The 27,135-nt window shown below is 38.5% G+C and overlaps 1 protein-coding gene across 3 annotated transcripts; it reads right to left on the minus strand.

The window, feature by feature from the left end:
* Nucleotides 1-403: 403 nt before the first annotated feature.
* On the minus strand, nt 404-18,007 carry pcgf1 (polycomb group ring finger 1). Of its 3 annotated transcripts, none has more exons than XM_006629134.3 (9): nt 17,862-18,007; nt 16,549-16,654; nt 15,443-15,595; nt 13,117-13,188; nt 12,897-13,002; nt 8,694-8,733; nt 1,987-2,073; nt 1,095-1,175; nt 404-639 (listed from the first exon to the last, which is right to left on the minus strand). In XM_006629134.3, exons 1-9 carry the CDS (start codon nt 17,946-17,948, stop codon nt 589-591), a joined length of 783 nt encoding a protein of 260 aa, XP_006629197.1. In that variant the 5' UTR covers nt 17,949-18,007; the 3' UTR covers nt 404-588. The 3 variants fall into 3 exon arrangements, with proteins under 3 accessions (XP_006629197.1, XP_015199374.1, XP_015199373.1); XM_015343888.2 differs by lacking the exon at nt 17,862-18,007 and adding an exon at nt 17,694-17,794 and having other exon boundaries at nt 1,987-2,070; XM_015343887.2 differs by lacking the exon at nt 17,862-18,007 and adding an exon at nt 17,694-17,793.
* Nucleotides 18,008-27,135: the final 9,128 nt, after the last annotated feature.

Genomic DNA, 27,135 nt, shown 5'->3' on the forward strand with positions numbered 1-27,135 from the left:
AAGCCATAAAGAGACTTTAACCAATTAAGGGGGGAAACAGCATCTTAAATGGTTTTTGGGCAGAAGTACTGTGAGCTTTGAATTCATTTTTATAATATCAAGAAACCACATGCCATATTGCACATTTTGAAAGCTCGGTTACATGTCCCTGGTCTGTAACAGGGGCAAACCCTTTCGAATTCATCAACGAAGGCTTTGTGAATAGTCTTACCTCTGTTCTTCAGTCTACCAACCTGCTGTTAAAAAAAACAAGTAAAGAAGCAACACAAATGAGGGGCCGGGCAGCCTCCCCTCTCCCAGAGCCCTTCCTGTGTTCCGACTCAGGACTGCACCGTTCTTGTCCACACCCCTAGCAGCCACGCAACTGCATACGCAAAAAAGGCCACAGAGGAAACTACAGATCTACTATTCACAAAATTTATTTAAAAAAATAAAACCCAGACAAAATAAGTATTTTATTTACAGAAATATTAAAAATAGAATATATAAAGTACAAATTATATACAGCTGTTAATATTTTTTAAATTGCAAAAAAAAAAACCACTGAAATTTACTGCCAAAAACGTGGTTTTGAAATATCTGCTGGCTCTATCTTCCCCGCTTGTCTTTGATGGTGTAATGAAGAACCAAAGGCTGCGACTACAAAAAAACAAAAAGATGATGCTGTATAAATCGACAAGGTCGATGACATTAATTACTGATACAACACTTATTCCTGCTGGATAGTACCTCCTGTACTGATTGACCCTGTAAGGGATTTTTTAGGAAAAAAAATAATGGAATACTGAGCAAAACTAAAGCTTCGATTAATGCCACTCAAAATGAAAATGGAAAACGATTATCATGTGCCAAAATGTTTTAAAACAACCTGAGAGTTTGACTGCATAACCATAAGCTCTTTAATCAATTCATATCTTTTCTCTTCTTTGTACTCTACAATTAATTTTTGTCCTTAATCCTGTTTACAAAATAAGATGTTTTTTACTGAAGTGATTTCAGTCACACTTCTCCTAAAAGTGCTTTACATGTTGCTTCAGTGTGCAAAAGCTGCAAACTAGTCTGCACAGGAATTTCAAATTTGAAACAGTCGTTACCTTTCCAAACCAATGTGACAGCCAAAGTTGTTTCATGGTCATGTGATCCGGTAAGGACTCATTGTTGAATAACATCTGAACCTATAAGTGGAAAAGACAACATGAACCGATGAACATTACGAGATCTCTGTAAAAAACATAAAAGGGAATTTAAACATTTTCTTTAAATCAATTAATCTCTCTCACATGAGGGATTAGGTCAATTTAATCAGGAAGCACCTGTTAAACTATTTCTACTTTGAGCCCATTTAATGTGCTGCTTCTCAGGAAATGAGAAAGGTATGCAAAGGAATGAGCCAGGTAAATGTTATGTATATTCTTATAGCACAGGGGTGTTTTACAATCACTGTAAATATGCTTGTAGGTCTGGGTTTGCTACACATGGTGGTGGCTATATGTCACTTGCAGCTTTAAAAGCTGCTTTTCTTTTTCAAACCTTACAGCACAAAAGCAATTAACTATTGTCTGTGAAATGTTTGTTTTTGCCCATGTCGATTCCAATGCTTGTAATTCTTAGGATGGTAATAACATGCAATAAAAATAAAAATGGTAAGCCAACTAAAAAAATGAAATCCCCTTTCACAGGAACTTTCCCAAACTGGGCTATGCTGTAGATTATCTGCAGAGATCTGTGCTGAAATAGCAGCTTGACCTCAAACAGCAGTGCTTCCTTGAGGAACACTTTACAAAAAGTTAGAAATGTAAAGGAGACCACATCAAGTCTGCATGTTAACCATGTACGCAGTTGTTATTCCCTTAAACCAATGCAGTTTGATAGGACAGACAACTCAGTGATAGGCCCACTGTGAAAGAAAAGCAACCTTTAAGTTATAGTCTTGCTTTTGCTTCTGTTCTCCACTGCAATCTTAATGATTACAACAGGCAGACTCACCTGTTGTTTTTCAACACTGAGTCTGTGACAAAGGACTCTTCTCAGGTGCCTCACCTCTGCCCTTGCAGAACATCTGACATACTTCTGCTATACAGGAGAGACAGAAGAGTAATTACATGATTATTGCAGATAAATCCCACATATTTACACAAGAAAGTATAACTTCTGGAAATGTGACAATATTGTAATTCTATCAATTTTTTCTTACTTTGCCTGTCTCATTATGTGCTAATATAAAACATAACTATTTCCTCCCTGCATATTTCAGGAGAACCAAAATTTCAGTTTTCACCAATCTTCATCAAGTTACAGAACAGCATCTTGATCTGGACAGTACTCCCTAAACTCATGACCATAGGATTCTCAGGCAGAATTAAGCTTTCAGGTCAAGTCCATATCACATCATATCTCACAGCTGTATAAGCCTTGAGCAATGTAGTTTAAGCAGATTTTTCCTGTGGGTAAATTGGTACCAAACGTTACCTACAAAATAGGTAATTGACATCTCTGCGATCCACCTAGTGTAAAGAAACCGCAACATTTGAAATTCTGAAAAACATACATCAGAAACTCGGGCAGCAAATACAACTTGTGACCTGTCACACCACATATGTCTATTAATGTAGCTCTTCCCACAGTGTAGCCCCTAAGACACACAAGCAAGTCATTCATCTAACAGAATTCATTTGATGTAACTGGTTTATAACAGCCTTGATGCACTGGACCATTGTCTAACTAGAGATGATGCATCCAGATTTCACCCCAAAAACAGATGCCCGTTCTCTTGACCAGCTGCAATGAACCTCAGTCTGATGTCCACTAATAGTTTTTATCTTCTCACCAACTCCTACACTATCTGTAAAGTACTCTTGGATATCCCGGGGAATGGCTAGAAACGTAAACTTGTCAGATGCCAACTCTTGTCCTGCTCCTTTTCTTATGAGATTAACTTTTTTCTTCATTTTATTAAAAGGCGGGATACGTGGAAAAGAAAATTGTATTCTCTGTTGATGTTTTTTTCTAATTCTTCACAAGACAGGGGCATGTTTTGCTTTTATTTTAGAGTATGTACAGATTAAGAAAAATTCCTCTTTCATGCTAAAAGGAGCAGCTTAAGGATTTTCTACAGGAAAGGTTATTGAAGCCTTGGGTTTCACATGATGTGGTATTCACACCAACCCAAGAAGAGAAGCATGTCCTGGACTTCAATGTCTGTGGGTCACTACAGGTTATCCTCTACCATAAAAAACAATCATATGGTTTGGTTTAATTTACAAAATGGCTTTTTTTCCCCACAAATGATGGGTAACAGTTTTAACCAATATAAAACTGTGTCATGCGGTTCCCATGACATACACCACCTCTCACGCCTTACTCAAGTATGCCATTTTTCATTATATACAGAGACACCAAAACTCATTTTTGTGCTTATAATGCCTCTCGGTATAATTTAAAGACAGCGAGTAAATACATCTTCCACAAAATCACTTGTTCATACTAATGCCTAGAAAATCCTTTTCACGATACAGCTCATGCATAGAACCCAGAACTCTATAGACATTTAAAGTCATGAGAACAAAACTCACATGACTGTGCTTGCTGCATCATTTAATGCTGAACACTTAATTCAGTATCTGGTAACTGCATGCTACTGTGACATTGTTATGCTTTTACAATTTGCTGCAATGCTCAATTAAGATGACAGATTGCCTGCCAGGAACCATTAAAATTAACGAGTGTTCAAAGAACAAGAAATAAACTTAACATACAATATACCTTTAAATAAGTCTTAAAAATCTCCCCTTTCACTAACACAAAACTTGAATATAGATTGAATGTGCCTATTTTTTACTTTGAACAGCAACTGGTTCCTAAATTGAAAAAGTCATTTCAAAGATTAAGATATAACAATGAAAGAATGTCAATACTGTCTACAAGCAGAAACCTTTTGTGATAATTCTATTATTTCATTTCTATTTACCAATACATTTTTAATAAAGATAAAACACCAGCAGAAGGTCTGATGTCTTTTTTAAAAATCTTCAGCTCCCTTAAAGAAAGCAACTGCCTCTCAATAGCAAGGGAATTAATAAATTTACTGCAACAAGCCGAGAAACACTGAAATCAATAAACTCCCATCAACTGGAGTCAGCTGCTATAGAGAATTCCTGACCTCTTCCAGCCCTCCTTTGCTTCACATTAACTGCTGAGAGTGTATCTATTTGCTGTTAAATATGTTTTTGATTTACTGCCTCTTTGGTCACCACTCTCCCTGGCTATGTCCCCAGTCAATGAAAATGGGTAAAAGTTAATGAGAATTGACCCCCTCAGGGATCAGCAGAATTCAGTGGATACGGTGCTTTGGCACTGTGCAATATTTCTAAAACCAAACCCGCCGCCTTGATTTTAAGAGGAACCTTTTCCTCTCGGACCACTGTTATCTTAATTATACCACTTGGGTTCTCTATCCAGCATTATACCACTGACATGCTTCAGGAAATTTCATGATCACTTCTGCATTTTTACATTTATAGAAACACAAATTCAACATTTTTCAGTAAGCTCTATGTATATAGATATATTCTTTCATAAAATTCTAACAAACACATCAGTTGTATATTACAAACATTTTGAAATGCATTTCACAGCTGCAGGAATATTCACCCACCACTTTCATGCTAACATCTGGAAGTGCTGGTATATCAGTGAAGATACACACTTGATCTACTGCAGAATACTTGGTCCCAGTTGAATGTTTACAACTTAAGGAATTCCTCTTCCCTAGTTCTCATACATTCTCCTTACTCTAGTAGTATTAATATACTAATACTATTATAAATGTCAAGTGTCCAATTTTTTCACTTAAATTGGCGGGAACAAAAACGGGCAGGTTCCTGGAATGGAATTCCATGTTTAGCTTTGTGAATCCCTGGAAGTCAAAGAACAAACAAAAGCAATGATTTTGCTTTCCTGAATTTGTGGACCACCAGTTTGCACAGAGTGCGGACTAACAGGAGCAGTGACTTGAGTACTCCTACTATAGGTAGTTTTAGTAATGGTCTACTAATAAAACTATTATTCCTTTAACCAGCTTAGAGTTTCAATGAAAAATAACTGTACAAATCAAAATTCTATGATGCAGCTTTTGTAAACATATCTTTATAGAAAATTAGTTTTTAAAACTAATTTCAAGTTTCAAAACAATTTTCATTTTTTTTCTTTTCAATAACATGCTCCATCTTGTTCCGCTCATTAAAAATAAATGCAAGCCTGTGTTCCCCAACTTTAAATTAAACAATGAACCTCAGCAGATTTAAAGAACGCCTTGCGCAAATCAAAGTTTCAACTTTCAAAGAGTCAGGGAAATAAAGTAATATTTCAGCTTGTTCTTAATTGTGGCTTATCTGTATTCTCCTGTTCACATTCTTCTGACTAACCTAATACTGCATGCTCCATGGGTTAGCCATCGTTTCTCATCACTGCCACTCACCCACACGCAGTGGTCAAGAAAAACAAATTCTAAAGGAAAACCCTTAAGAGCCAAAAAAAAAAGTCAAGCATGGCACACGTCTTGAGGCATCCTTAATTATTCCCTATTTCCATTCCGAAGATAAATGACCACTGAAAGAGAATAACTTTCAACCTCCAGGCAAAATTAAGAAAACTACAGGAGAGCTAAAATAAGTTAAATGCTTGTGTAAGGAAAGCATACATTTCACAAAGAACATAACAGATATAATGAGGGAAGAAATACTAAAGCACAAAAATGATCCATTTAGTTCCTAATTGATTATTCTTTATACAGTTAATACATAAAAGACACAATCTTGTGCAATGTAAACCAATTCGAAAGGCGGAACATTTCATATGCTAGGTCTCTTATTGGCTAACAGGTATTGCCAACTAAAAGGCGAGATGGTATCCTCACAGAAGAACCCCACAGCAAACGCAGCAGCTAGCTGGTCCCCTCATTAGCAAACACCTTTTTGAAACGGTTTTACCGACCACCGGAAAAAATGCCGTTCCTGTTCATGGCTGACCTTGGCAAAAGCTCTTCTCTTGTTATGGTGACTGTATTGCATTGAAAAAGGAGATACTAGAGCCAGGTTTAACAGTTTTGAAAAGCATCTTGGCTTTCGCAACATAAGAAGAGCTGGGGAATGTGCATCAGCGGACCCTGAAGCAGGTATGGAGTCTCTAGAGCACATTAAGAAACTCAGAGAAGTGAGGTAAGCAAAAACAAGTGTACTCAAATGCCTCTGAACACAGCATGGTGAAACCTCTGCTGATTTAGGCTTTGGAAGGTAAATCATTGACCCTCTATACCAGAGAGCTAAATAACAGCAATTGTCTCACTGCACAAGTATTTAGGAACAGTTTTAACAATTGTTTCAATGCTCTGCTAATCCTACACAATATCCCAGTTAAAGTTGTTTACTGTAATTTTCGTCCCGGGTTCTGCCCTCGTAAATTAATTTTCTAACTTCTGTTTTTAAATGGCACTTAAATCTAAGGTGAGTGGAGCACCTTCAGAAACAACATAGGAACTAGCAGTTATTGCAGCATATTTGATTTGAAACATTTTAAATTCTACAGAGCATGTGATGACTGAATTCCAAGATCAGCATCAAACAGAATATTGTGAGGTGCACACAAAAGCAGCAAAGATTGTGGGATACTGGCAAAAGTGTGGTTCATCCTTCTTCCACCAGAACTGCAGTTGAGCTAGCTTACAGGAGTACTGAGTGAATACATACAGAACACAAGTAAAGGCAGAAGAATGCCTCAGTACCACGGTGCGGGCTTTCCATAGTAAACTCTGTGACTCAACAAGGGGCAGAGATGCCTCAAAGTGAGGGATGGGAAAAAACTGCAGGACCAATGTTGTCGGTCGAAAAATATGGCATTAATGGTCAAAAAGAATACAAGATATAATAGGAAGGGAGCTGTGCCTCTATCAGGCCAGGACAGCCAGTGCCTGGAGGAAGAGAACCAGGCAGAACAGACAGAGAGGGAAAACCTTTGATGTGGGATTAAGAAAAAGTGCTTGCTTCTTTTGTTTAAACAAAGGATAATGAGAGGCTTTCGAAGTAGGTGAGTATCCACAGAGGTAACCTTAAACCTTATATATAATAAAGCACTTGGCTGTATGGTTAGAACTGACTGTGCACTCTTTTATTGCTGGCCAGGCTTGGCGACCATCAACCAAGCTATCCCAACTCCAACACATACGGCAGCAAACTAGTGTGGTCAGAAAGGTAGCTGGTACTCACAAATATAATAAATCACTGCCTACACAAGTCCTGCCTTTCTCCTATTCCCTAACATATTCCTTATGCCAACACATACAAAAGAATGAAACCCAAATAAAATACTTTGAGTTTTTTTCATGTTTTGCCACAGTAAACATTTTCAATCAGATTGTTCCCAGTGTTGACAGTGTATTGCCATTTATCACCTTTATTGCTGGGAAATACTCTGCATCATTAGTACTGATACCTCAGTGCTGCCATCAAAGGTGTGCCCACAATCAAGTTATGTACAACTACGTGAAATATAAAAAGGGGGAAGGGCTCTAACCCTGCATTTGTGACATTTTCTGTAGCATGCGATTGGCCTCTTGGCATGCTACATCACACGCAGTACAATGGAGGGCAAATGAATTCAATAACACCTTATGTCATGTTGCTGTCGGTATCTTTTCGAAAAAGTCAAAATCAGTCTCACTAGTTTAGGAATGCGGTTGGACTTACCAAAACTGCCAAACCAACATTTTACTACACACTAGTTTTTAAAACATGCCAGCAGCCATATCATTCTGCAACTGGCAGCCCACTGGAGCTCAGCAGGTGTGAGCCTGGTCAGTACCTGGATGGGAGACTCCTGGGAAAAACTATGGTTGCTGATGAAAGAGGTTAGTGGGGCCAGCAGGGGGCGCTCACCCTGCGGTCTGTGTGGGTCCTAATGCCCCAGCACAGTGACGGGGACACTATACTGTAAACAGGCGCCTTCCTTCAGATGAGATGTAAAACCGAGGTCCTGACTCTCTGTGGTCATTAAAAATCCCAGGGCGTTTCTCGAAAACAGTAGGGGTGTAACCCCGGCGTCGTGGCCAAATTTCCCATCGGTCTTTACCAATCATGGCCTCCTAACAATCCCCCTCTATGAATTGGCTTCATTACTCTGCTCTCCTCCCCACTGATAGCTGATGTGTGGTGAGCGTTCTGGCGCACTATGGCTGCCATCGCATCATCTAGGTGGGGCTACACACTGGTGTTGGAGGGGAGTCCCCATTACCTGTAAAGCGCTTTGAGTGGAGTGTCCAGAAACGCACTATATAAGTGTAAGGAACTATTATTATTAAAAGTGAAATGAATAGATGGGGACCTCTGCTGGCACACAGTGGAATTTCCACCTTTTGATTGCATCCAGTCTTCTACACATTTGTTTGAAAGCTCTTACTGGAGATACTGCATAAAACAAAATGCAGCTGGGTACAATTAAAATACTTTCATAACCAAAGACATGATTCTCTCATTAGAAGAGATATTAACAATATTTGGTTTCTTTAAAAGATACTTGCAAATGTTAACAACAAGATGTTAAAAACTACTTTTGTAAACAACACTGCAGCAAGAACTGACAGCTGTTGAAAGCAAATACCAACATTAGCAGTTGTATTCTTTATAAGCACAGAAAACCCTTACCTGCAATGTGAGCTTGTTTTTGTCTTTCCCAGATGATGAACTAAAAGATGAATAACAGGAAAAAAATTAGCTTCACTAATGTGCATACTTTAAAACAATGTGTCCAGTATGGTCAATTCCAACCTGTATGACAAGAAAAATCATTGACCTACAATAAAACATCATACATATTTGAACAGTCTAACCAAATCTGAGGAACCTACTAAAGCTGTTTATTTGGAGAGAAACAAGACAAGAAATTCATATCCTGCAAAGCTAGAAAGGCAATCCATAGACTGATGACCTGTTCCATATAAGAGAATAAGGACACAAGGAAATTAAACTAAGAAATATCAGCTCTCAAGTTTCACATTTACTTTGGCCAGACATAACTCAAACACCAATGATACAACCTAACTTAAAAGGATTAATATTGCAATGCAAAAGGTCATTCTACTGTAAACATAATACTTATTTCAAAGTCTGGTTCTCTTATCAGAAAACCTAAGCACCTTATTACTAGTCATCTCATTTAGCAACAAGACAATATTTATTTCTTCATGCACATCTAAAAGTTTTAGGGTCAGTGTTTGACCCTAAAAAAGTGAAGACTGATCTAATTAAATTACCTTTGAATGTCGATTGAAATCAGCAACACACAAATATAGCTATCAAGCAAAACACTGCAGATATGTCTCACATGCTGCAGGAAAGAGATTAGTCTTGCCACCAATTCTACTAATACAAATTAAAGAACAATTCAATGTGTGAATTTTCCATTTGAATGGCAACCAGTTTGTCAGACAGCTCGTAACTGTAGCCAGGCAGCACACCTAACTAAAGTGTCCACAGGTGGGCCCTGCTAATTATCACTTAGAACTTATCCGATCACTTAGTCCTAATCCTAATTAGGCGTGGAACCAAGCAGTTGCAGAACTGCAGAGATTACCAAGCAAATTCAAACCTCCATTGGCTACTTTACAGATATTCAATTCAATTTATTTTATATAGCGCCTTTCACAGCAAGGTTGCCCCAAGGTGCTTAATGCAATTGACGATACATTTTGTCAATACAGATGTGCACACTAATTGAATTTACTGTAGTTTTTAAATGTGCTTTCTCTTTTTACACTTTGGGCTCAAAAATACCAGTGGAAGACAATGAACTCCATTTTACCATTCCCAGGCCACTGTTGATTTTTTATAAATCATGAGAGGACCACGCCTTCAGCAATCTGTGCATTTCAGAATTTCAGCAATATTAAAAGACTCTTTTCCTGTGATACTGTTCAGTACATCAAAAAAGCATCACCTATCACAAAAATGACAAAACTGATTAGGTAGGATTCACACTAAAATTTAATGAACACATATGTTACATGAATGTATTATACTGATTAACATATAGTCATCAACAGTGTCTTACTGAAAAAAGTACCAGGCTGCTAGCATGGGTGGCTACCAATGAAAGTGAGCGAAGCGGCACATCTGCGACAGAAGCTTTACACAAGGTTGCAGATGTTTTTTGGGGATTCTGGGATTCTATCCCATTCCTTGAGATGCTTGGGGAGGAGTCATCCAGGAGGCAAGGAGTCCCTAGGACACGATCAATTTAGAACCATGTAGTTTGTCTGCCATCAATTGGAGTATTGAAGCAATTAGAAACCCCTACCCAGACCACCGTACTTAAATCTTCCCAATTAATGGGTCTGCATGTCTGCTCCGTATCTGCTGACATGGGCGGATGTTCTCCTGGTTTACTGGACATCAACTGGAAACATTCACTAATAACTCAACTAACCAACTGATCTACTCCACACAGAAAATTTGTATAATACAAGGTGACATTTTCAAGTATAAAAGTTAAAAATATAAAAATAAAGACTATGTTTAAAAACTTTTATTCTGTTATCAATCTTAAGAACATGCTGTTCTATGCCTTGTGTGTATGGTTCAGCAAATTCACTTCATGTTGCAAGATACTTTAAAACATTACTCACTGTTTACTGCAGTGTCAGAATGCAAAGGAGCACTTAAAAGAAAGTTATACTGTTGTCAATAATTTTTCTTTTACTTTGAGCTGAAACTATTCTCTAACAAGTTAAGAAAAATTGGATAGTGATAATAGGCTTAAGTTTGATCTTGTGAATTATGAGAATCTGGTGCATTTCTGATATTATAATGCAATTCACTACAGCCTATATTATTACAACCAGAATTTTTAATGCATACAAAAAATTGTATAAAAAATAAGAATTGAAATAGCTTGTTTACTCAAGTATTCAGCCCCAAATCAATACATAAAGTCTAAACTGTATAGTGCTTCATATGTTGTTTTCCTTGAACAGGTTCTCCAATTGAACTCTATAGTTGTGAGGGTAGTCATTGGATCCTTGGTCACCTCTCTGACGATGGTACTTCTTACCTGGCTGCTCAGTTTGGAAGGACAGCTCTAGGAAGAATCTGTATTCATTCCATTTCCTAATGATTGACTTGACTGTGCCCCTTTGAATTTTTAACACCATAGATATGTTTTTATACCCTTCCCCAGATCTACGCCTCCTTACAATTCAGTAACAGAGTTGTAAAGATGGCTCTTTATGGTAGTTTGTGCTCTGACATGCACTGTCAGCCAAGGTACCTTATACAGACAGGTGTATTTCTTCTGAAATCATGTCAACCAATTGAACTGTCCACAGGTGCACTCAAGTTTTAGAATGATCTCAGGAGGAAAGTCAAGGCACCAGGGCTAAATTTGGAGTATCACAGAAAAGACCATGGGTACATATCAAATTAAGACATTTTCTTGTAAATTATAAAAGTAAAATAAATAACTTCTATCCCACTTTAACTTTATAGAATAAGGTGTGTAGATCAGAGAAGTCATTCCATATAAATATTTATATTTTATTTAAGACTGTGAAAAAATCCAAGGAGGGTGAATAGTTTCTGAAGGAACTGCATATACTTACAATGAATGCAGCACTAAACGTTTCTTGCAAACAAGACAAAATATTGTGACTTGAAATGCGAGGTCACTAATGATAATATAGTTAGAATTAATGTCTTAAAAATATCTAAATTATTTATTTTTAACAAAATTACATAGCATTCAATAGGTGAGCTCTAGGTCTCAACTGAATTCTTTTGCTTTTTAAAAAGTTCATTTTCCACTGTTTCAAGAATATAACAAATCTAAAGTGATTGTTTTTCTCGTTTTTTTTCTCTAAAATGGGTATTGATCATAGTGCGACCCAGCTGACTAAAATTCACTAGATTGAAAGATGAGTTCAGCCTGAGACAAGAAAGTCAATACAGAAGCTGATTCTGTTTTCTTTAACAGCTATTGATTGCAAAGTGTATGTTTGCAGCTATAAGAAGGTAATCGAGAAAGTAATCACTGTAGACAGGCTGTGAGTCAGTGAAGCAGTTAATGCATCATCTAAAATTATTAACAGTAGAGTAGTACAGACACTTGTTAATAAGAAATATATTCCAAATGAAAGTGCTTCTGTGCTTTATATATTCATACATACACACTAAGAGTATTTCGTAAGTGTTGAGTTTTACGGAAGTCTGTCAGAAAGGTTAATAGTTTAACCCTTTATTTATGGCCTGATTTTTTCTTTTTGTGCAAAAAAAATAAGTACTCATAAATTATATGGCCTGTTCACATCTTGCTCACTGGGAGATGTGCCATCTCGATTCTGATATTAATGTCACTGCTCACTTTAAATCTTCCCTTTCTCCTCTTTAAAGCCCAAATTCCTGGATCATAGCCTGTTTCTACTGAGAGGACTTTCAAGTCTTGACAGGCCATAGAGGGTTAAGAACATTTACAGTATCATCACTGTATTCAACAGACAGAAAAAGAAAAATAATGTATATTAAAAATATTTAAGTTTTCCTTTCCAGGGAAATTTTTCCAAATCTGATGTATTTCTAAAACTACTGAGAATTTGAAACCCATGTTATTGTAAGGTTAACCACAAATGTGTCAAGTAATTATATTTAAGGGCAAATGTAATATTTTTAAATACAATTATAATGAACAACATTAAAAAAAGATGACGAAGTACAAATTAGAAAGTAAAATAGAAAAGAAAAACAGGACATACTACATGAAAAAGACTGGAAGGGACAAGTAGGTCTGCACTGCATAATAGAAAAGTGAAATCAAAGGAAATATGAACTTTGGATCTAATCATAATTAAACATCCTTACCTTAGTCTTTCTAAACAGAGGGAGACCTGTTCATCGTATCTGTAGAAATGGGCTTTTGAGTGATCAAAACTGGCATATGGCAAGCCAGCTGGATCTGGCACAGAGTCTTAAAAAGAAAATAGAGAAAAGGCTTAAATCTGTGCTCACAACAAGTAGAACATTTTTGAAAAAGGCCTACAAACAAGAAATTAATGCAAACTAGAAGCAGAAAACTACATACCTTCAGTAGCAGGTTGGATAACTCGTTCTAAACCACGTGACTGATAGAACTCTCTAATCCTTTTGTCTTCACCTGGTTCATATGAAGAGATGCAAAGACATGAATAGTGTTCACATATGCATATCCAAAACTATAGAAGGTGCAATGGACATAGAATGGACATAGAATGCCCCAATTTTTTTTTATATGAAATGTGAAAGAAGAAAGCTAGCATTTTTCAATAAAAAAGTAGAAAGAAGCAACCTCCATAAGATTAAATAATACATATGACCTCCTGGAGATTTTAAAGATTACTTATTGATGTGTGATATAACTTGAAAGTTAGAAAAAAATTATATTTGACAACCCCCACAGCCATAATTAAATATCAATTTAGCCTTCAAAATTAAACTATAATGATGCATAACAATATACAGAGGATAAGGTTTATTATATAACAAAAAAGCAAAAACAATTAGAACACATTTATTACCAATTGTGTGAGTTTTAAGTCAAATGATCATTAAAACTAATCGAAAAGACTGTGGATTAAGTCAAGCATTACTTACAAATCACATTAATAATTAAATCAACCATATAAAATACCTTTTAAATACAACCACCAAGACTGAACTTTAAGCATGTTTAAATATAAGATTCTACATTAATATCTACAAAGGGCTAGGCACACTGGATGCAATTATGAGCTAGCAAATAAAAAGCAAGGTAAATAAAGAGTGAACAGAAAATTTTCTGAAAAAATAATCGCAATGCCGAATCCTATTACATGTCATAATGGATCAACTGCAAATCACCTTTATTACTACAGAAATACTGAACTGAAGTCTTTCAACTGGTCCAATGACTTCTCTGTAATTAGTAGCTTTAGTGACAACAGAGTCCTGTAACTGGATTGAGCAGAACACTGCCGTTTTAATTACCTGGTGGTATTCCTGTTACCATGTCCTTACACCAAATGTTTCACCCTCAGCTTTGTCTTCGTTAGTTAACAACAGTTTCCCTTTTTTGCATTTTTAAAAATTTGGTACACTTCACATCATTCACGTCACTACAGGCATTTGCTCACTCGATTCACACCCAGTGTGTAAGGCCCTCCAGTAACAATGTTAGTAAATAAGAGATATAGTACAAGATGTTTCTCTTGAGTAACTATTGATAAACTCTCCTCCACAGGAATTTGTGTATATATGGATTTTAAAGAAGTGAACTCAGATTGACTTTCCGAAAGTAAGTAGCCACTGGATTTTTTTAGACATCCAGTGTAGAAACCACTGTGATACTCACTGACCCTTGTCTTTAACATGTCTTAAGAATCAAAGGTGGTTCAACATATACTACCTTTTATCCATTTTTCCCCAAAACAAAGGGTTATATAAAAATCACAGCTGTATATAATGTTATTTTGTGTAACCTTTTTCCAAATTTATCATTTCTGGAATTTCATTGTAAAAACAAACTAATAGATTCCTAAAATTCAGCAGTCTGCTAACAACCAAGCATACATAAAAGCATTATGTAATAAATTAGCAATTTATAAGTGCTTTATTTGATAACCCAATTCATTATATTTAGGTTATGTTAAGAAACGCATGCTATGGATTACTTTTGTAGTCTTACATTCTGTGAAAAATAACTACTAAAGACTTATCCATTCCTTGGGACAACCTCTTTTCTGAAAAAATTAGTTTTGGTCAAAACCCACTTTTAATATCTCATCACACCTACACATTCTTTACAAACTACCATTGCTACATGGAACCTGCTTCAGTGAAATAGGTTGAAAAGCCACTTCCAAAAAGAGAAATGATTCCAACTGGAAGTGTTAGAACTTAATCCCATCACCTTTACCACACTAGTAGTACACACAGTATTTACCTTTTAATTGGCATTTAATTCTGTGAGAATGTTTTCAAAAAGTGAGGAGTAAAAAAACATGTTATTACTTCAATGCCAAGAGAAAGATCAGTTATTTACGATTTTTTATAGTAATAACTCAATGTGGCCAGTAGTACATACCAAGATAGGGGTAGGGAATGCATTATAAAGAGATTTGGAAATGAATTATGACTATTGTTTTCAGTTAAGGCTACCTATTCTCTGTAGAGCTGATTGGTGAATTTATATTCTAACCCTTTCCCTACAGATTTATGACTTAAGGTGAACAAAATTAGTGGGACAGGAAATTTTATACTTTTATTCCAGGAATACTCATTTAATAGTCAACAAGTATAATAAGAATGCTGATTGAATAAACACAGTTGCCGCTATTCTGAAATTTAAATGTGGCACGACATTCACCCAAACCAATTTAAAATTTAATACTTACTCTCTTGCAATCCTGGTACCAGTTTGTAGACAATGTCTTGCATCACTCTGTCCAGTTTAAGGTTCAGTAATGGCTGTGTTTCATGGATTTTTATATTACACATTGGACAGTATTTGCTGGTTTGAAGATACTTCACAATGCAGCTCTTACAGACTGCAAATGATAAAATGCATTTACATATTAATAAAAAAAAATAACAAGCTCAGTGCCAATATCCACCTGTCCATTTTCTAACAGCTTTTTCCAGGAGCCTATCCCAGGCATGGGCGCCAGGCAGGAAATAGCCTGGACAGGACGCCAGTCCATCACAGAGCATCCATGGACACAAGCATTCACATCGAGGGCCAATTTACCCAGATGCCTATTGACCTACCAGTATGTCGTAGGATGTGGGGGGAAACTGGGACATCTAGAGGAAACCCACAAACACAGGGAGAAAACAAAAGCTCCCTGCAGACAGCACCCCAGGTCCAGAGTCAAACCCAGGGCCCCAGCACTGAGAGGCTGCTCAGTGTAACCACTGTGCTGCCCCAATAACTCTCCAATAAAGGAAATAATTAAAGGTTTGGCTCATGTGATCAAATAAGGTGGGAAGCGGAAATCATAAAAAAGAAGTAGTTCAGGTGGGTAGCTGTGTCAGCATGCGTAGTCTGCACCTGAAGAAGGCTTCACAGCTGAAATGTTGTGTTTTCTCTATTCTCTTTGCATCGTAAAAAAATATTATGCTTGGCTGGACCTTTAAGTAGTGCGACTGTTTTAAAGCTCCTTTAAGAAAGGCAAAGTCTCTAAAGGTGCAATTAAAATGAAAAAAGAATATTCAGTTAACTATGTGCTTTTTGGAATGAAAACTAGGCATTACCTGCGTCACTGAGGACAAGGACTTATTAGAAATTATTAGAAAGGCTTCTAGTAGTACCAGATATTTAGATGTGAACTGCATATCAGACTCTATAAGTTTCTTTAGATATTATTTTAACTCGTTGCACAGCATTTGAAATACCTGATGATTTCAAACAGCCTAAAAACATTTTAGGTAATCTGGAATCTTACACTTCAGAAAAAGGCAAAAAAACACCTTTGTAATACTCAAAATAAGTTACACTTACATGTATGCAAGCACTCGGTGATTGTTGTGGCATCAATGAAGTACCCGGCACACAGGTAGCAGACAATATGCTCATTTAGGTCTTTAATTTTAACCTTAACTTCTTCCTGCAGATAAAAGTCAACACCTGAGTTCATTTATACGAAATTGAAACGAAATCCATTATTTTACATGCTGCGCACAAAAAGTAAGACCAATATAAAATTCTTTATTTTGTATTTTTAAGTTATTGGTCCCAAACAAAAACACTTAGACGATGTTACTTTCTATCCTGTGCCAAAGATCTTAAGCCCCCAAAATGTTGGCCAGATTGACCAGCACTGGGGAAAACACATTTTCTAACGTCACCAATGGTTCGAAGGCGAGATCTGAAATTTTCCAAAAGGGGAGACAGTCACGGAAAACTCTGCTTCTGTTTACTTAATCTACTGATCAGAACAAAGAGGCGTTGCGCAGCGTTGACGAAAACAAGGGTGTCATTTGCAGCTCACGGGTGTCTCGTTATTTTAAGGCTGAAAACAAAACCCGTTCCGCGCCCCCTGCATTCAAATTCTAAGGAGAGTGAAAACTAGTTAACTAGCTCTGGCTCCAGCATCTGGTGCGAAAAAACAAACAATGAGTTTCCTCTTTACAAAGCAACCCCGAGTTAGCGGGCATGGGATGCTTAGCACAATTAACCTGCTATATTTAGCTCCCCTGCCCAGTCTTGGCTTGCCGAAGCGCGCAGCTGGGCGAGAGAAGTCCTGTCGCACCAGCGGCGGTGCGTCTGTGCGCTCAAGGGCCCGAAACCCTCCCGTGTTCCAGACACAACTAGGATACCCATAACTAACTCACTTGTACAACACAACTTCCCATTTTATCACGTAAAGAACGTAAACAACAACAGACCCCCCCGTCCTAAATATTGTCGAAGATGCGACGGAGACTACCTCATTTTTGTTAGCTAGCTACCCTCATAATACTGCCAAGAACCAGGGTTTGTTCTCTAAACGCGCTCAAGCATCACCGAGTCCCGGAAAGAGGAGAGCACGCTGCTTGAACTTCGGCTACACGGAGGACGGCTGCCAGCGAGAGGAGAATTTAGCTGCGCAGGTAACACACAAGTAGTTCAACGAAACAGAAAGCAGAAGAAACTCTCCCACTCACGCCTGCGCAATTACAGCGTACGAGTCTACTGTCCATTGCTCCTCTCGCAGAACAAACATCTCGAAGTGGCGCTGCTTTCCTGCCATTTATACAGAGCCTCCACATCAGCTCCCGAACACCCACTAGATCGAAACGAACGCGAAAACCCAGATACTGAATGGCACTAACCTCATTCCTTAAAGGGTCAAGCTTATAAACCGACTGCAGCTGATTTCTCAGCCGCATAGCTATCGCCATCGGTCCCTGCGCCGCCATCTTTGGCACTTAGGCCTACTTCCGGTTTAGAATTGTGTTGTCATAACAACCGCAACAGCCTACGAGGGAAAAAGATGTAGTACAGTAGATCGAGATGGAAAAGATGTAACTTCTGTGTTTCCATTCGTATCTTTTTCTTCAGAAAGATATTTAAGATGATGTTTATTTTCCGTACACTATTTTATGCAATTAAACCTTCTCGACAAAAACGTTTGAATGCAAAATCAGACGATTTGATTTAAAACTAAATAAACTAATTACATTTATTAAATAAAACCTGCTCAGACAATTTCACGGTCAACCTAAATTGCACTGAATAAGGCACACGAACATAGTGTTTTAAGAAAGGTATAAAGAAAGGTAGTCATTATTTTTGTACCAAATAATAAGCAAATAAGCTATCTCATTAAAGAAAGTAAAAATAAATGGAAAATCGAACTGTAACCTATGGGTTTACATCTATATGCTGCACTTTATCCTTCAAAATATATCTGTTACAAGAATTGTGTATTTTTTTAGTTCCCCTAGTTAAATCTAGGGTATCACCCGTTTTAGAGCAGCAGACAACTAAGAAAGTCCAAATTTGTTAATATTTTAATCAAGCGTTCCGCTAAACCCCTTTGGAACTAAAACAAGATTGTGGGATATAATGTTTTAAGTGACTTTGGTAGCAGAAGATGGTTCACTGTTCACACCTAGGCATCGATAGGTTGCTTTGGATAAACTTTGAACTTGTTTTATAGCTTTGAAACAACCGTGGTTTTGAAACTAAAAAGTAAAATATTGAAGGTAATTTGGAGTCTTGCACGCCTTGAAAAGCTGGAAAGATTTTAACTGTGCGAATTATCCATTCAATTTTGTACATATTGAACCAAATCTGGAGTCCCTGGACTGAGAAGCCTTGGAGTACAATTTATTACAGAGACGATATAGCGGTAGTAATGTGTAAGTACCACCCTAGAACTACGATAAGTCATCAGAATAGCCCACAATAAAGTTACTCTCTACATTAATAGTTAGACAGCTTTACAGTATGTCCTGAGGAAGCCTCTGTGGCTAGCGTTCTTTGTAGTGACACTTCAGGATATCTTTGTTATACATTTACATCGATTTGCAATTACTAACTAGCTACACCATAACGTAGTACGGCTAACTAAGGAAGATGTGTAGTTATGAAGATGTCATAAATAAAGGCAAATGGCGATTGTAACGATCGTAATCCCTCCTCTTAAGGGCGCTCCGGCTCTTTCACATTTTGCTGATTCCGTGAACCTGCCCTCAGTCCTGCCCCTCCTTATTTAAACCGGGCGCTCTCACCGGTCTCTGGGATCGCACTGGATCCCACTCCGGCTTCTGTCTCCTCAACCGGATTTGGACCTTGGACCTTGGACCTTGGACTCCCCCCAGGATTCCTTGGACTTGTTTGGCATGGCCACGCCCCCCGAGCACCAGTTCACTGTCGTCATTGGCTTCCTCAATGTACACTATCATCTAGGTGACACACTGGTGACTGGGAGGTATGATGCCAAACAAGCCCATAGTTTGGATGTTTTGGCTTACATTTTCAGAAGGCGGCATGGATTTTTCAAGACTTCCCTAGAATATTAAAGGCCCCAGTCCCACAAAATGTGAGCCAACTATGCTCCTTCATAGATTTTAATATAGCAGATATATACCCAACGTTGCCACATTGCTGAGTCGCTTGGTGCCAGATCTGGCATTGGGCAAAAGACTGTGTCATGCCATTCAAAGGGTACTCAAAGACCATTCTCTCCCTCACCTCCATTTTGAAGCTGCAAAAAGAGGTTCCTTCACTGGGAGCAGCCAGGATGTCTCTTCTTTAGTTAAAAAGATGCTTAATGTGGGGCATCGCAGTGATTATCCCTTCGCCCTTAAGAGGAGTCACTACAGGGATGACTCTCTGTGGTCATTAAAAATCCCAGGGCGCTTCTCGAAAAGAGTAGGGGTGTAACCCCGGTGTCCTGGCCAAATTTCCAATTGGCCCTTACTAATCATGGCCTCCTAATAATCCCCCTCTATGAATTGGCTACATTACTCTGCTCTCCTTCCCACTGATAGCTGATGTGTGGTGAGCGTTCTGGCGCACTATGGCTGCCGTCGCATCATCCAGGTGGATGCTGCACACTGGTGGTGGTGGAGGGGATCCCCATTACCTGTAAAGCGCTTTGAGTGGAGTGTCCAGAAAAGCGCTATATAAGTGTAAGCAATTATTATTATTATTAATTATTATTATTAATTACAACTGTGCTGTTATTCCCTTGATGAGGTGCATGTGGGAGAGCCTGGGGTTGTTCCAATTAAAGCTTTGGCAAGAAGCTAAACTTGGTGGCTGGGAATTGACTCCCTAATTGAACAACAAGTAAAAACATGCACTTTGTGTCAATTTGTTCAAAACATACCCAGTCATTCCACCTCTTCATGCCTGGATCTGGCCTGCATCTCCTTGGCAGTGTTCAGTGCACATGTAGATTTTGCAGGACAACTTGAGAAACACATATACCGTATGTAGTTATTGTGGGCGCCCACCCCAAGAGGCCAGAAATTCATGTCATGGACTACTGTTCATGACTCCATTCATGACGTGTTACGGCGCTACTGCCGGTAAGATCATTCATGTCTTGCAAGGACTAATCAGCCACAATGAAATTCCTCATCAGCTTGTGAGTGATAATGGGCCTCAGCTCTGTTCCAACGAGTCTGCAGCATTTCAGAAATCCAATGGTGTAAACATATCCGCTGCGCACCATACCATCCTGCAACAAATGGTCTAGTTACAAGTTTCAAGCAAACCATGAAACATGCACTAAAGTCTACTAGAGGACCGACGCCTCTAGAACAGATCTTGGACAACATCTTGATCATGTGCTAAAACACCCGTCATTTCACAATTAAGAAGTCTCCAGAGATGCTCTTCTTAAAATACAGTCTTTGTTCCCAGCCTGGATTTGCAGAAACCAGACTTAGCAGCAGAGGTCCTAAGACACCAGGAGTCACAGATTATCCACAGGCAATCGTGATCTAGGGCTCAACAGTTCCGGGTTGGCCAAACAGTTCTGGAGATTACCGGAAGGGGGAGAAGTGAACACCTGGAGTCTTCGCATCCCAGACTGGCCCAATTTCACAAACAGTAGATGTCAAGACCAAGGGGAAAAGGAAATGTAAAGCTGACCTGTTACTGGGTTGCCCAGTTCAGACTGACCAAGACAGATCTCAAGGGCATCACACTTAATAGAACAAGTAAAGGTTAATTCCCTGCTGAAAAGAGAAGAAAAGAAACACAACATTTTGGCTGTAGAGCCCTCTTCGGGTGTAAGAAAGAGAGGAAAATCGTTAGCTGATAAAGCATGGGAGAAATTTTAGATGTAACTTTAACTCTGCCATTCATAAACAGATGTTTGTTTACCAGCATCTGAAAAGCAGGAGAACTTCATTAGTGTGCCATCAAGTCCCTCCAAGGTACACAAGTTGGAAAAGAACAGCAGCTGCATCCAATTCAAGGTGGCAGATGAGCCAGAGCCCATCCCAGCAAGCAATGACAAACAACCTACACTGCAGTATACACCCAGGACAGGATACCAGACCACCAGAGGGCAGACACACTGACAAGCTCACATCAGCAGCAGTTCTCCCAGAAGCCAATTAACCTACAAATATGCATTTGGATTGTGGGAGAAAACCAGAGCACCCAGAGGAAAACCACACAAACACAGGGAGAAATACTCCCCACCAGGTCTGGAATCGACCCCAGGCAGTAATGCTAACCACTGCTCCACCGAGTTACCTGGCAATTTGCTCTGCTTAAATTAATTTTATGAATGGTAGATTTAAAGCTACATTTAACATTTCAAAGGCAGCTTGAATGTTCATCTGTTTCAGAGTAGAAATCAATTTGAAAACATCTCATTACATGCATTTTCAGTCACATTATGATTTCACTTTAGTTCAGCAAAGTTTAGAACACGAACCGCAAGACGCAGGTGTCCCAAGGACCAGCATAGGGAAGCATTGCTTAAAAAGCTGTTAAATGAATCCAATATTCGGCTGTGAATTGACATGGAATAATTGTGTCATTAATTCTGTTTCAGTGCTTCAGCTTGATTGAAACACATCTGTCAAATTTTGTTTTCTGATTTCTAAAATGTGTAACCATTTTCATTCCAATATCAGTTCTTAACCTGCTTAAGTGAACTAATTATTGCCTAAGTAGGCTACAGTGTTTGTGACTTTAGTTTTATAAAATAAATTGACCATTTAAAAGATAAACGTGATTCATAGAAGAATGACTACAATAAAAAAAGTCATTGAGAGAAGTGCAAACATTGCTTAAATACGTCAGTACAATTATAAGTACAACACAGCGGTATCTTTAAGTTATAAATGACTAAAGGGGGTTGGGCTTCTGTTTGTAACATTTTTATGGTATAGTGTTTGCATTACACATTGCTGACCTTTTTGCTCTTTGACATGTACAGAGAGTCGACATCAGTAAAGACATGTAAATAAACTATTATTTTTATATGAACCACGTTTACGTTTCTAATAGAATTATGCGATGTGGAGAATTCTCAGATCGATCGTGGAAAAGGCTAAATTCACGAGCCTTCATGCAGAGTCGCGGTGTACAGCGCGGAGTTACCGCTGTTAATTAGCGTTTTTCCAGTAGATGGCACTGCTTACACAATAAATAAGGGCAGATGGTGCTGTCTTGCGTACAAGACCGACTGACGGTGAATTGGGACCTGTTGCACCATTCTTGGTTAACGTAGTTTGACTTCAGAAGTGTCCCAGAGAAGTGGCAGATCAGAACGATTTACTTAAAGCTCTCCTATTTCAAAATAGTTTTCAAAATGCAATCCAAGAATTCTACGAAGATGTTTTTTAAACATGCAGCTAATATGCACCTTTAGGCCTAAATATATAATTCTTTCCACACTGAAACATACTGTAGCTCAATACATACTATAGTATAATTAAGATATTAATATCTTCACCTATATTCAACATTAGAGGCTTTGGAGCCATAATCCTTGAAAACTCTCTGTAGTTTCTTAAATTATCACAATTTCTATGCTTTCTGTTTAATATTTATTATAATTGCTGTCTGTGTTTGTGAAGCTTCCCATTTAATCTACATAGTTTATTTTAAATATATTTTACCTATATTAAACTTAAGCCAAATCTCATCTTTATTGTTTTTAAAATATGTACTTTTGGCTTTTCATGTGTTGCATAATGAGATTTGTTGAATTTGTTATGTAAAGTCATCCCAAAAAATTTAAGTATCATCATTACCTATATTTGTTATTTATAGTACAATACTGCACAGATTTCACTTTTTGTTGCTTTAAAGCTTATACATATGACATTTTGACTTAGAAATTAATTAGGCATTAATATATAATTTACCACATAAATTCAAAGAAAAATGGATAATTGATGTGAAAGAAAAATTGGCAAAAATTACTGTTTCATTTGTATTCAAACACTTTGCTGTGGCAAACCTACATTACTTTTGGATACAGAAAATGACACAAAGGCCTCTGTGTGTGTGCAGTAATTGTGGTTCACATGTTTTCAGCAGAAATGCATCGATCTACATAAGGTCCTTCGGTCAGGTAGTGAATTTTAAGCAAATATTCAAGCATGATGTTCAAGGAACTTTGAAATCAACTCAGGGGTACATTTGTATATAAAGACACAGATCAGGACAAGGGTGTAAAGATGTTTCAAAGACTTTTAATATTTCTGTGAGCAGTGAGTTTGATTATTAATAAATGGAGGGCACCCAGACAGTCTAGATCAGGCTGTTCCTCCAAGCTGAGTTATTGGACAAGGAGGAAACTGCTTATGGATGCAGCCAGGAGCCCAACAGCAATGTTGAAAGAGCTACAGAGTTCAGGGGCTGTGAAGGGAGGAAAAGTCCTTGGGTCAGCAAACTCCCAGTCACTCCACTAAAGGGGCTTGTGTGGCCCTGAAAAACACATCTCAGATCCCACATTGGATTTGCAAAAAGAACCAGAACGCTCACCACACATCAGCTCTCAGTGGGGATGAGAACAGAGTAATGAAGCCAATTCATAGATGGGGATTATTAGGAGGCCATGATTGGTAAGGGCCAATGGGAAATTTGGCCAGGACGCCAGGGTTACACCCCTACTCTTTTCAAGAAACACCCTGGGATTTTCAATGACCACAGAGAGTCAGGACCTCGGTTTTACATGTCATCTGAAGGACAGCACCTGTTTACAGTATAGTGTCCCTGTCACTATACTGGGGCATTAAGACCCACTTGGACCGCAGGGTGAGTGGCCCCTGCTGGTCCCACTAACACCTCTTCCAGCAGCAACCTTAGTTTTTCCCAGGAGGTCTCCCATCCAGGTGCTGACCAGGCTCACACCTGCTGAGCTTCAGTGGGCTGCCAGTTGTGAGTTGCAGAGTGATATGGCTGCTTGCTATGATTAATTTATTTTATTTCCTGGTGCGTCTCTTTTACCTTTTGGTTAAAAGCCCAGCGTCCCTGCAGTTTCGGGCTCAGTACTGGAAGATGGATGCCACAAGGCTTGCCTATTTTCCAGGTTCTCCGAAGGCAGGCCTTTCCCCCGGCGTCCTGACTGCCTGGGTCTGGGATTCAGAGTGCCTGGTCCCGTCATGTTTTTAGTTCCTGTTCCTGTGCCGGTCCCGACCCGGTTCCCCTTTTTAACCGTTTGTCTTGGATGGATCTCACAGCTCTTGGATTACGGACTGCGCCCCGACTTCCCTTTTGAATTTCCTTGGACTTGGTTGCACCTGCTCACTATGGTCACTGCCCCCTGTCTGTCCACCCATCCCAACCCCGTTGAACCTTCCTCCGTCGTCTTTTACGGATTATACTGTCCGCATACGGTCTTTAATAACGCACTCCACGGGCGTCAAAACCGGCTGCCGTGACACCCACAGCCTGATGTTGCCATAGAAACCCAGGACATTCCCATGAGCACTTGCCCTCCCATGGCCCTGTGAGTACGAGCTCGGGCCACTTCTCTGTTCCTCCTTCGATTTATCTCCCAGGCTGCCAATCTAACAATTATGCACCTGGCTGATCAGCCTATTTAAGGCTTACTTCTCTGCTAGATCGACACTCCTACATTGAGCTCCCTAGAGCCGTGATAACACTGTCACTACATGCCTCTAATTCATAACAAGAAATGACTACCAAATCTGTCTAGCGCAGGCAACTTTTTTCATTCCCGTAACTGACAGTCCTCCATCTGCTCATCTGTCTGCTCCAAGTCGCCTCAGTCTTGTTGCCTCCTCAGCTCTCCAGAGCCCTCTGGAGACAAACGATGTCCTGGGCTTCGGCCTGTCAGCCCGCAACATAACAATTTTTGCCTCTCATCAGCAGGGACTGGGACGTTTGTCAAGATGGATGGTAACATCGTCTGTGTCCCAGTCTGCAGACTTAGTCTTGTGCCCTGCATGTGAGCATTCAAACTCAGGTCTGCAAAGGCTTAGGGTCCCATTTGTAAATCTGTGTTTCACAAGGGTGCTCATGAGCATCCCCAATGCACCCTTTATGTCCCCTTCTTGTGAGTCCACATAGGAGCAGACTTTGCTGAAGGGAATCACCCCCAATTCCTTGTGGAATGGTGATATTTCATGTTCTAACCTATCAAAGCAGAGAGAAGTTGCCACGGAGATTAAAATATTCATTAAAATAAACTTTTTTAAAGCTTTAAAACTCATACTATTTAATGTTAGAACAGAATTTTGTTAGGCTACTTTAGATTCGTACATATTCTAGGTATGAAGTGTTGAAATAAAGATTTTATTTCGTCACGCCCATTTTGACTGAAAATCTTCGGTTTTAGCCTTCAGGTTTTGAAAACAATATTGAGTTTAAAAAGTGGTGTCTGCGTTATTTTGTCATTTCAGAACACCATGGGAAGGTACTGAACACTTTTGCACGGCACTGTATTGATGATACCTACTTTAGTGCTAATGATCCAGACTCCAATTAATATTAGCTCTTCCATTAAAGATGAAATGACAGCTTTTTAAATAAAACGGTATGCATTCAAGTAGCTATAATTAGACACCCCTGAAGAAGGCTCCACGGCCGAAATGTTGTGTTTTCTTTCTTCTCTTTTCAACATGGAATAAACCTCTTACTTGTTCCTTTGCAGCCTACGCATGCTGACGCAGCAACACACCTGAATTAGGTTAAATTATTTTCAATTTTTAAATGAGGGGGCAACATTAAGCCCCTGGAAACAAATCTCTTTTTGTCTTTTGTGGAAGAGCTAAAGAATTCTTTTTTTTTCCTTTAAGGGTGCATTCTAAATGGCATTTTTTCATGTTTTGGTTTTCTTAAAGACCCTTTTTCTTGAGTTGGTGTTTCTACCTGAATTAGTTTTAGGTTCTTCAAAAGTGTGATTATCATCAATATCTTTAACTCCTTGCTTTCAAGTTCAGACATGTGAGTGCCACATGATGGTATAGGAATAGTGAATGTAGGCAGTATAAGATCAGAGGAGAACATATGGGAGCCATGCACTGTGCTCTCTGAGCTTCTCTCAATAACACATAGTTTTTTATCTAATGCTCATAGGTAGGACAGCAATATTTCAGAGGCAGATTTACTATTCTAAAATTTAGTGTTTACTGAATTGAATCATTTTTGACTGAAATACCATTGTCAGTCTAAAATCTCTTGAATTAAAATTAGGTTGTAGTATGCTAAAAGTATCTCCAATCACTCACATAACACCACAAAGTGTGACTATTGTTCTTTGTATGAATAATAATAATAATAATAATAATAATAATTATAATAATAAACTTTATTTTATATAGCACCTTTAAAGGTGGCTTCTCAAAGCGCTTTACAGGATGACAATAACAATAAATAAGAAGACTACAACAATAAATAAGAAAATTTCACAAGACAGGACACAATTATAATTACAACAATACAACAATAACAATAGAGGAGACCGTGGAAAATGGTATTAAGAAGAGCAGAGGGGTGAAGAATGGAACCAGTTAAGTAAAGGCTTTTCTGAAGAAGAAGGTTTTGAGTCTGGATTTGAAGGAGTTTAGAGAAGGTGACTCTCTAATATCCTTGGGTAAAGAGTTCCAGAGCTTGGGGGCATAGCAGGAGAAGGCCCTGTCGCCCATACAATGTAGA

This window comes from Lepisosteus oculatus, chromosome 1 (genome assembly GCF_040954835.1).
Source record: "Lepisosteus oculatus isolate fLepOcu1 chromosome 1, fLepOcu1.hap2, whole genome shotgun sequence".
NCBI classification, from domain to species: Eukaryota; Metazoa; Chordata; class Actinopteri; order Semionotiformes; family Lepisosteidae; genus Lepisosteus; species Lepisosteus oculatus.

What these genes read in the sequence shown, in the direction of transcription:
- pcgf1 (XM_006629134.3), bottom strand. Translation starts at nt 17,948, where the DNA reads ATGGCGGCGCAGGGACCGATGGCGATAGCTATGCGGCTGAGAAATCAG. An exon ending in CACCGAGTGCTTGCATACAT is followed by an intron (nt 15,596 to 16,548) that starts GTAAGTGTAACT and finishes TATCATTTGCAG; the next exon opens with TCTGTAAGAGCTGCATTGTG. An exon ending in TGTCACATTGGTTTGGAAAG is followed by an intron (nt 640 to 1,094) that starts GTAACGACTGTT and finishes GTTTTTTTGTAG; the next exon opens with TCGCAGCCTTTGGTTCTTCA.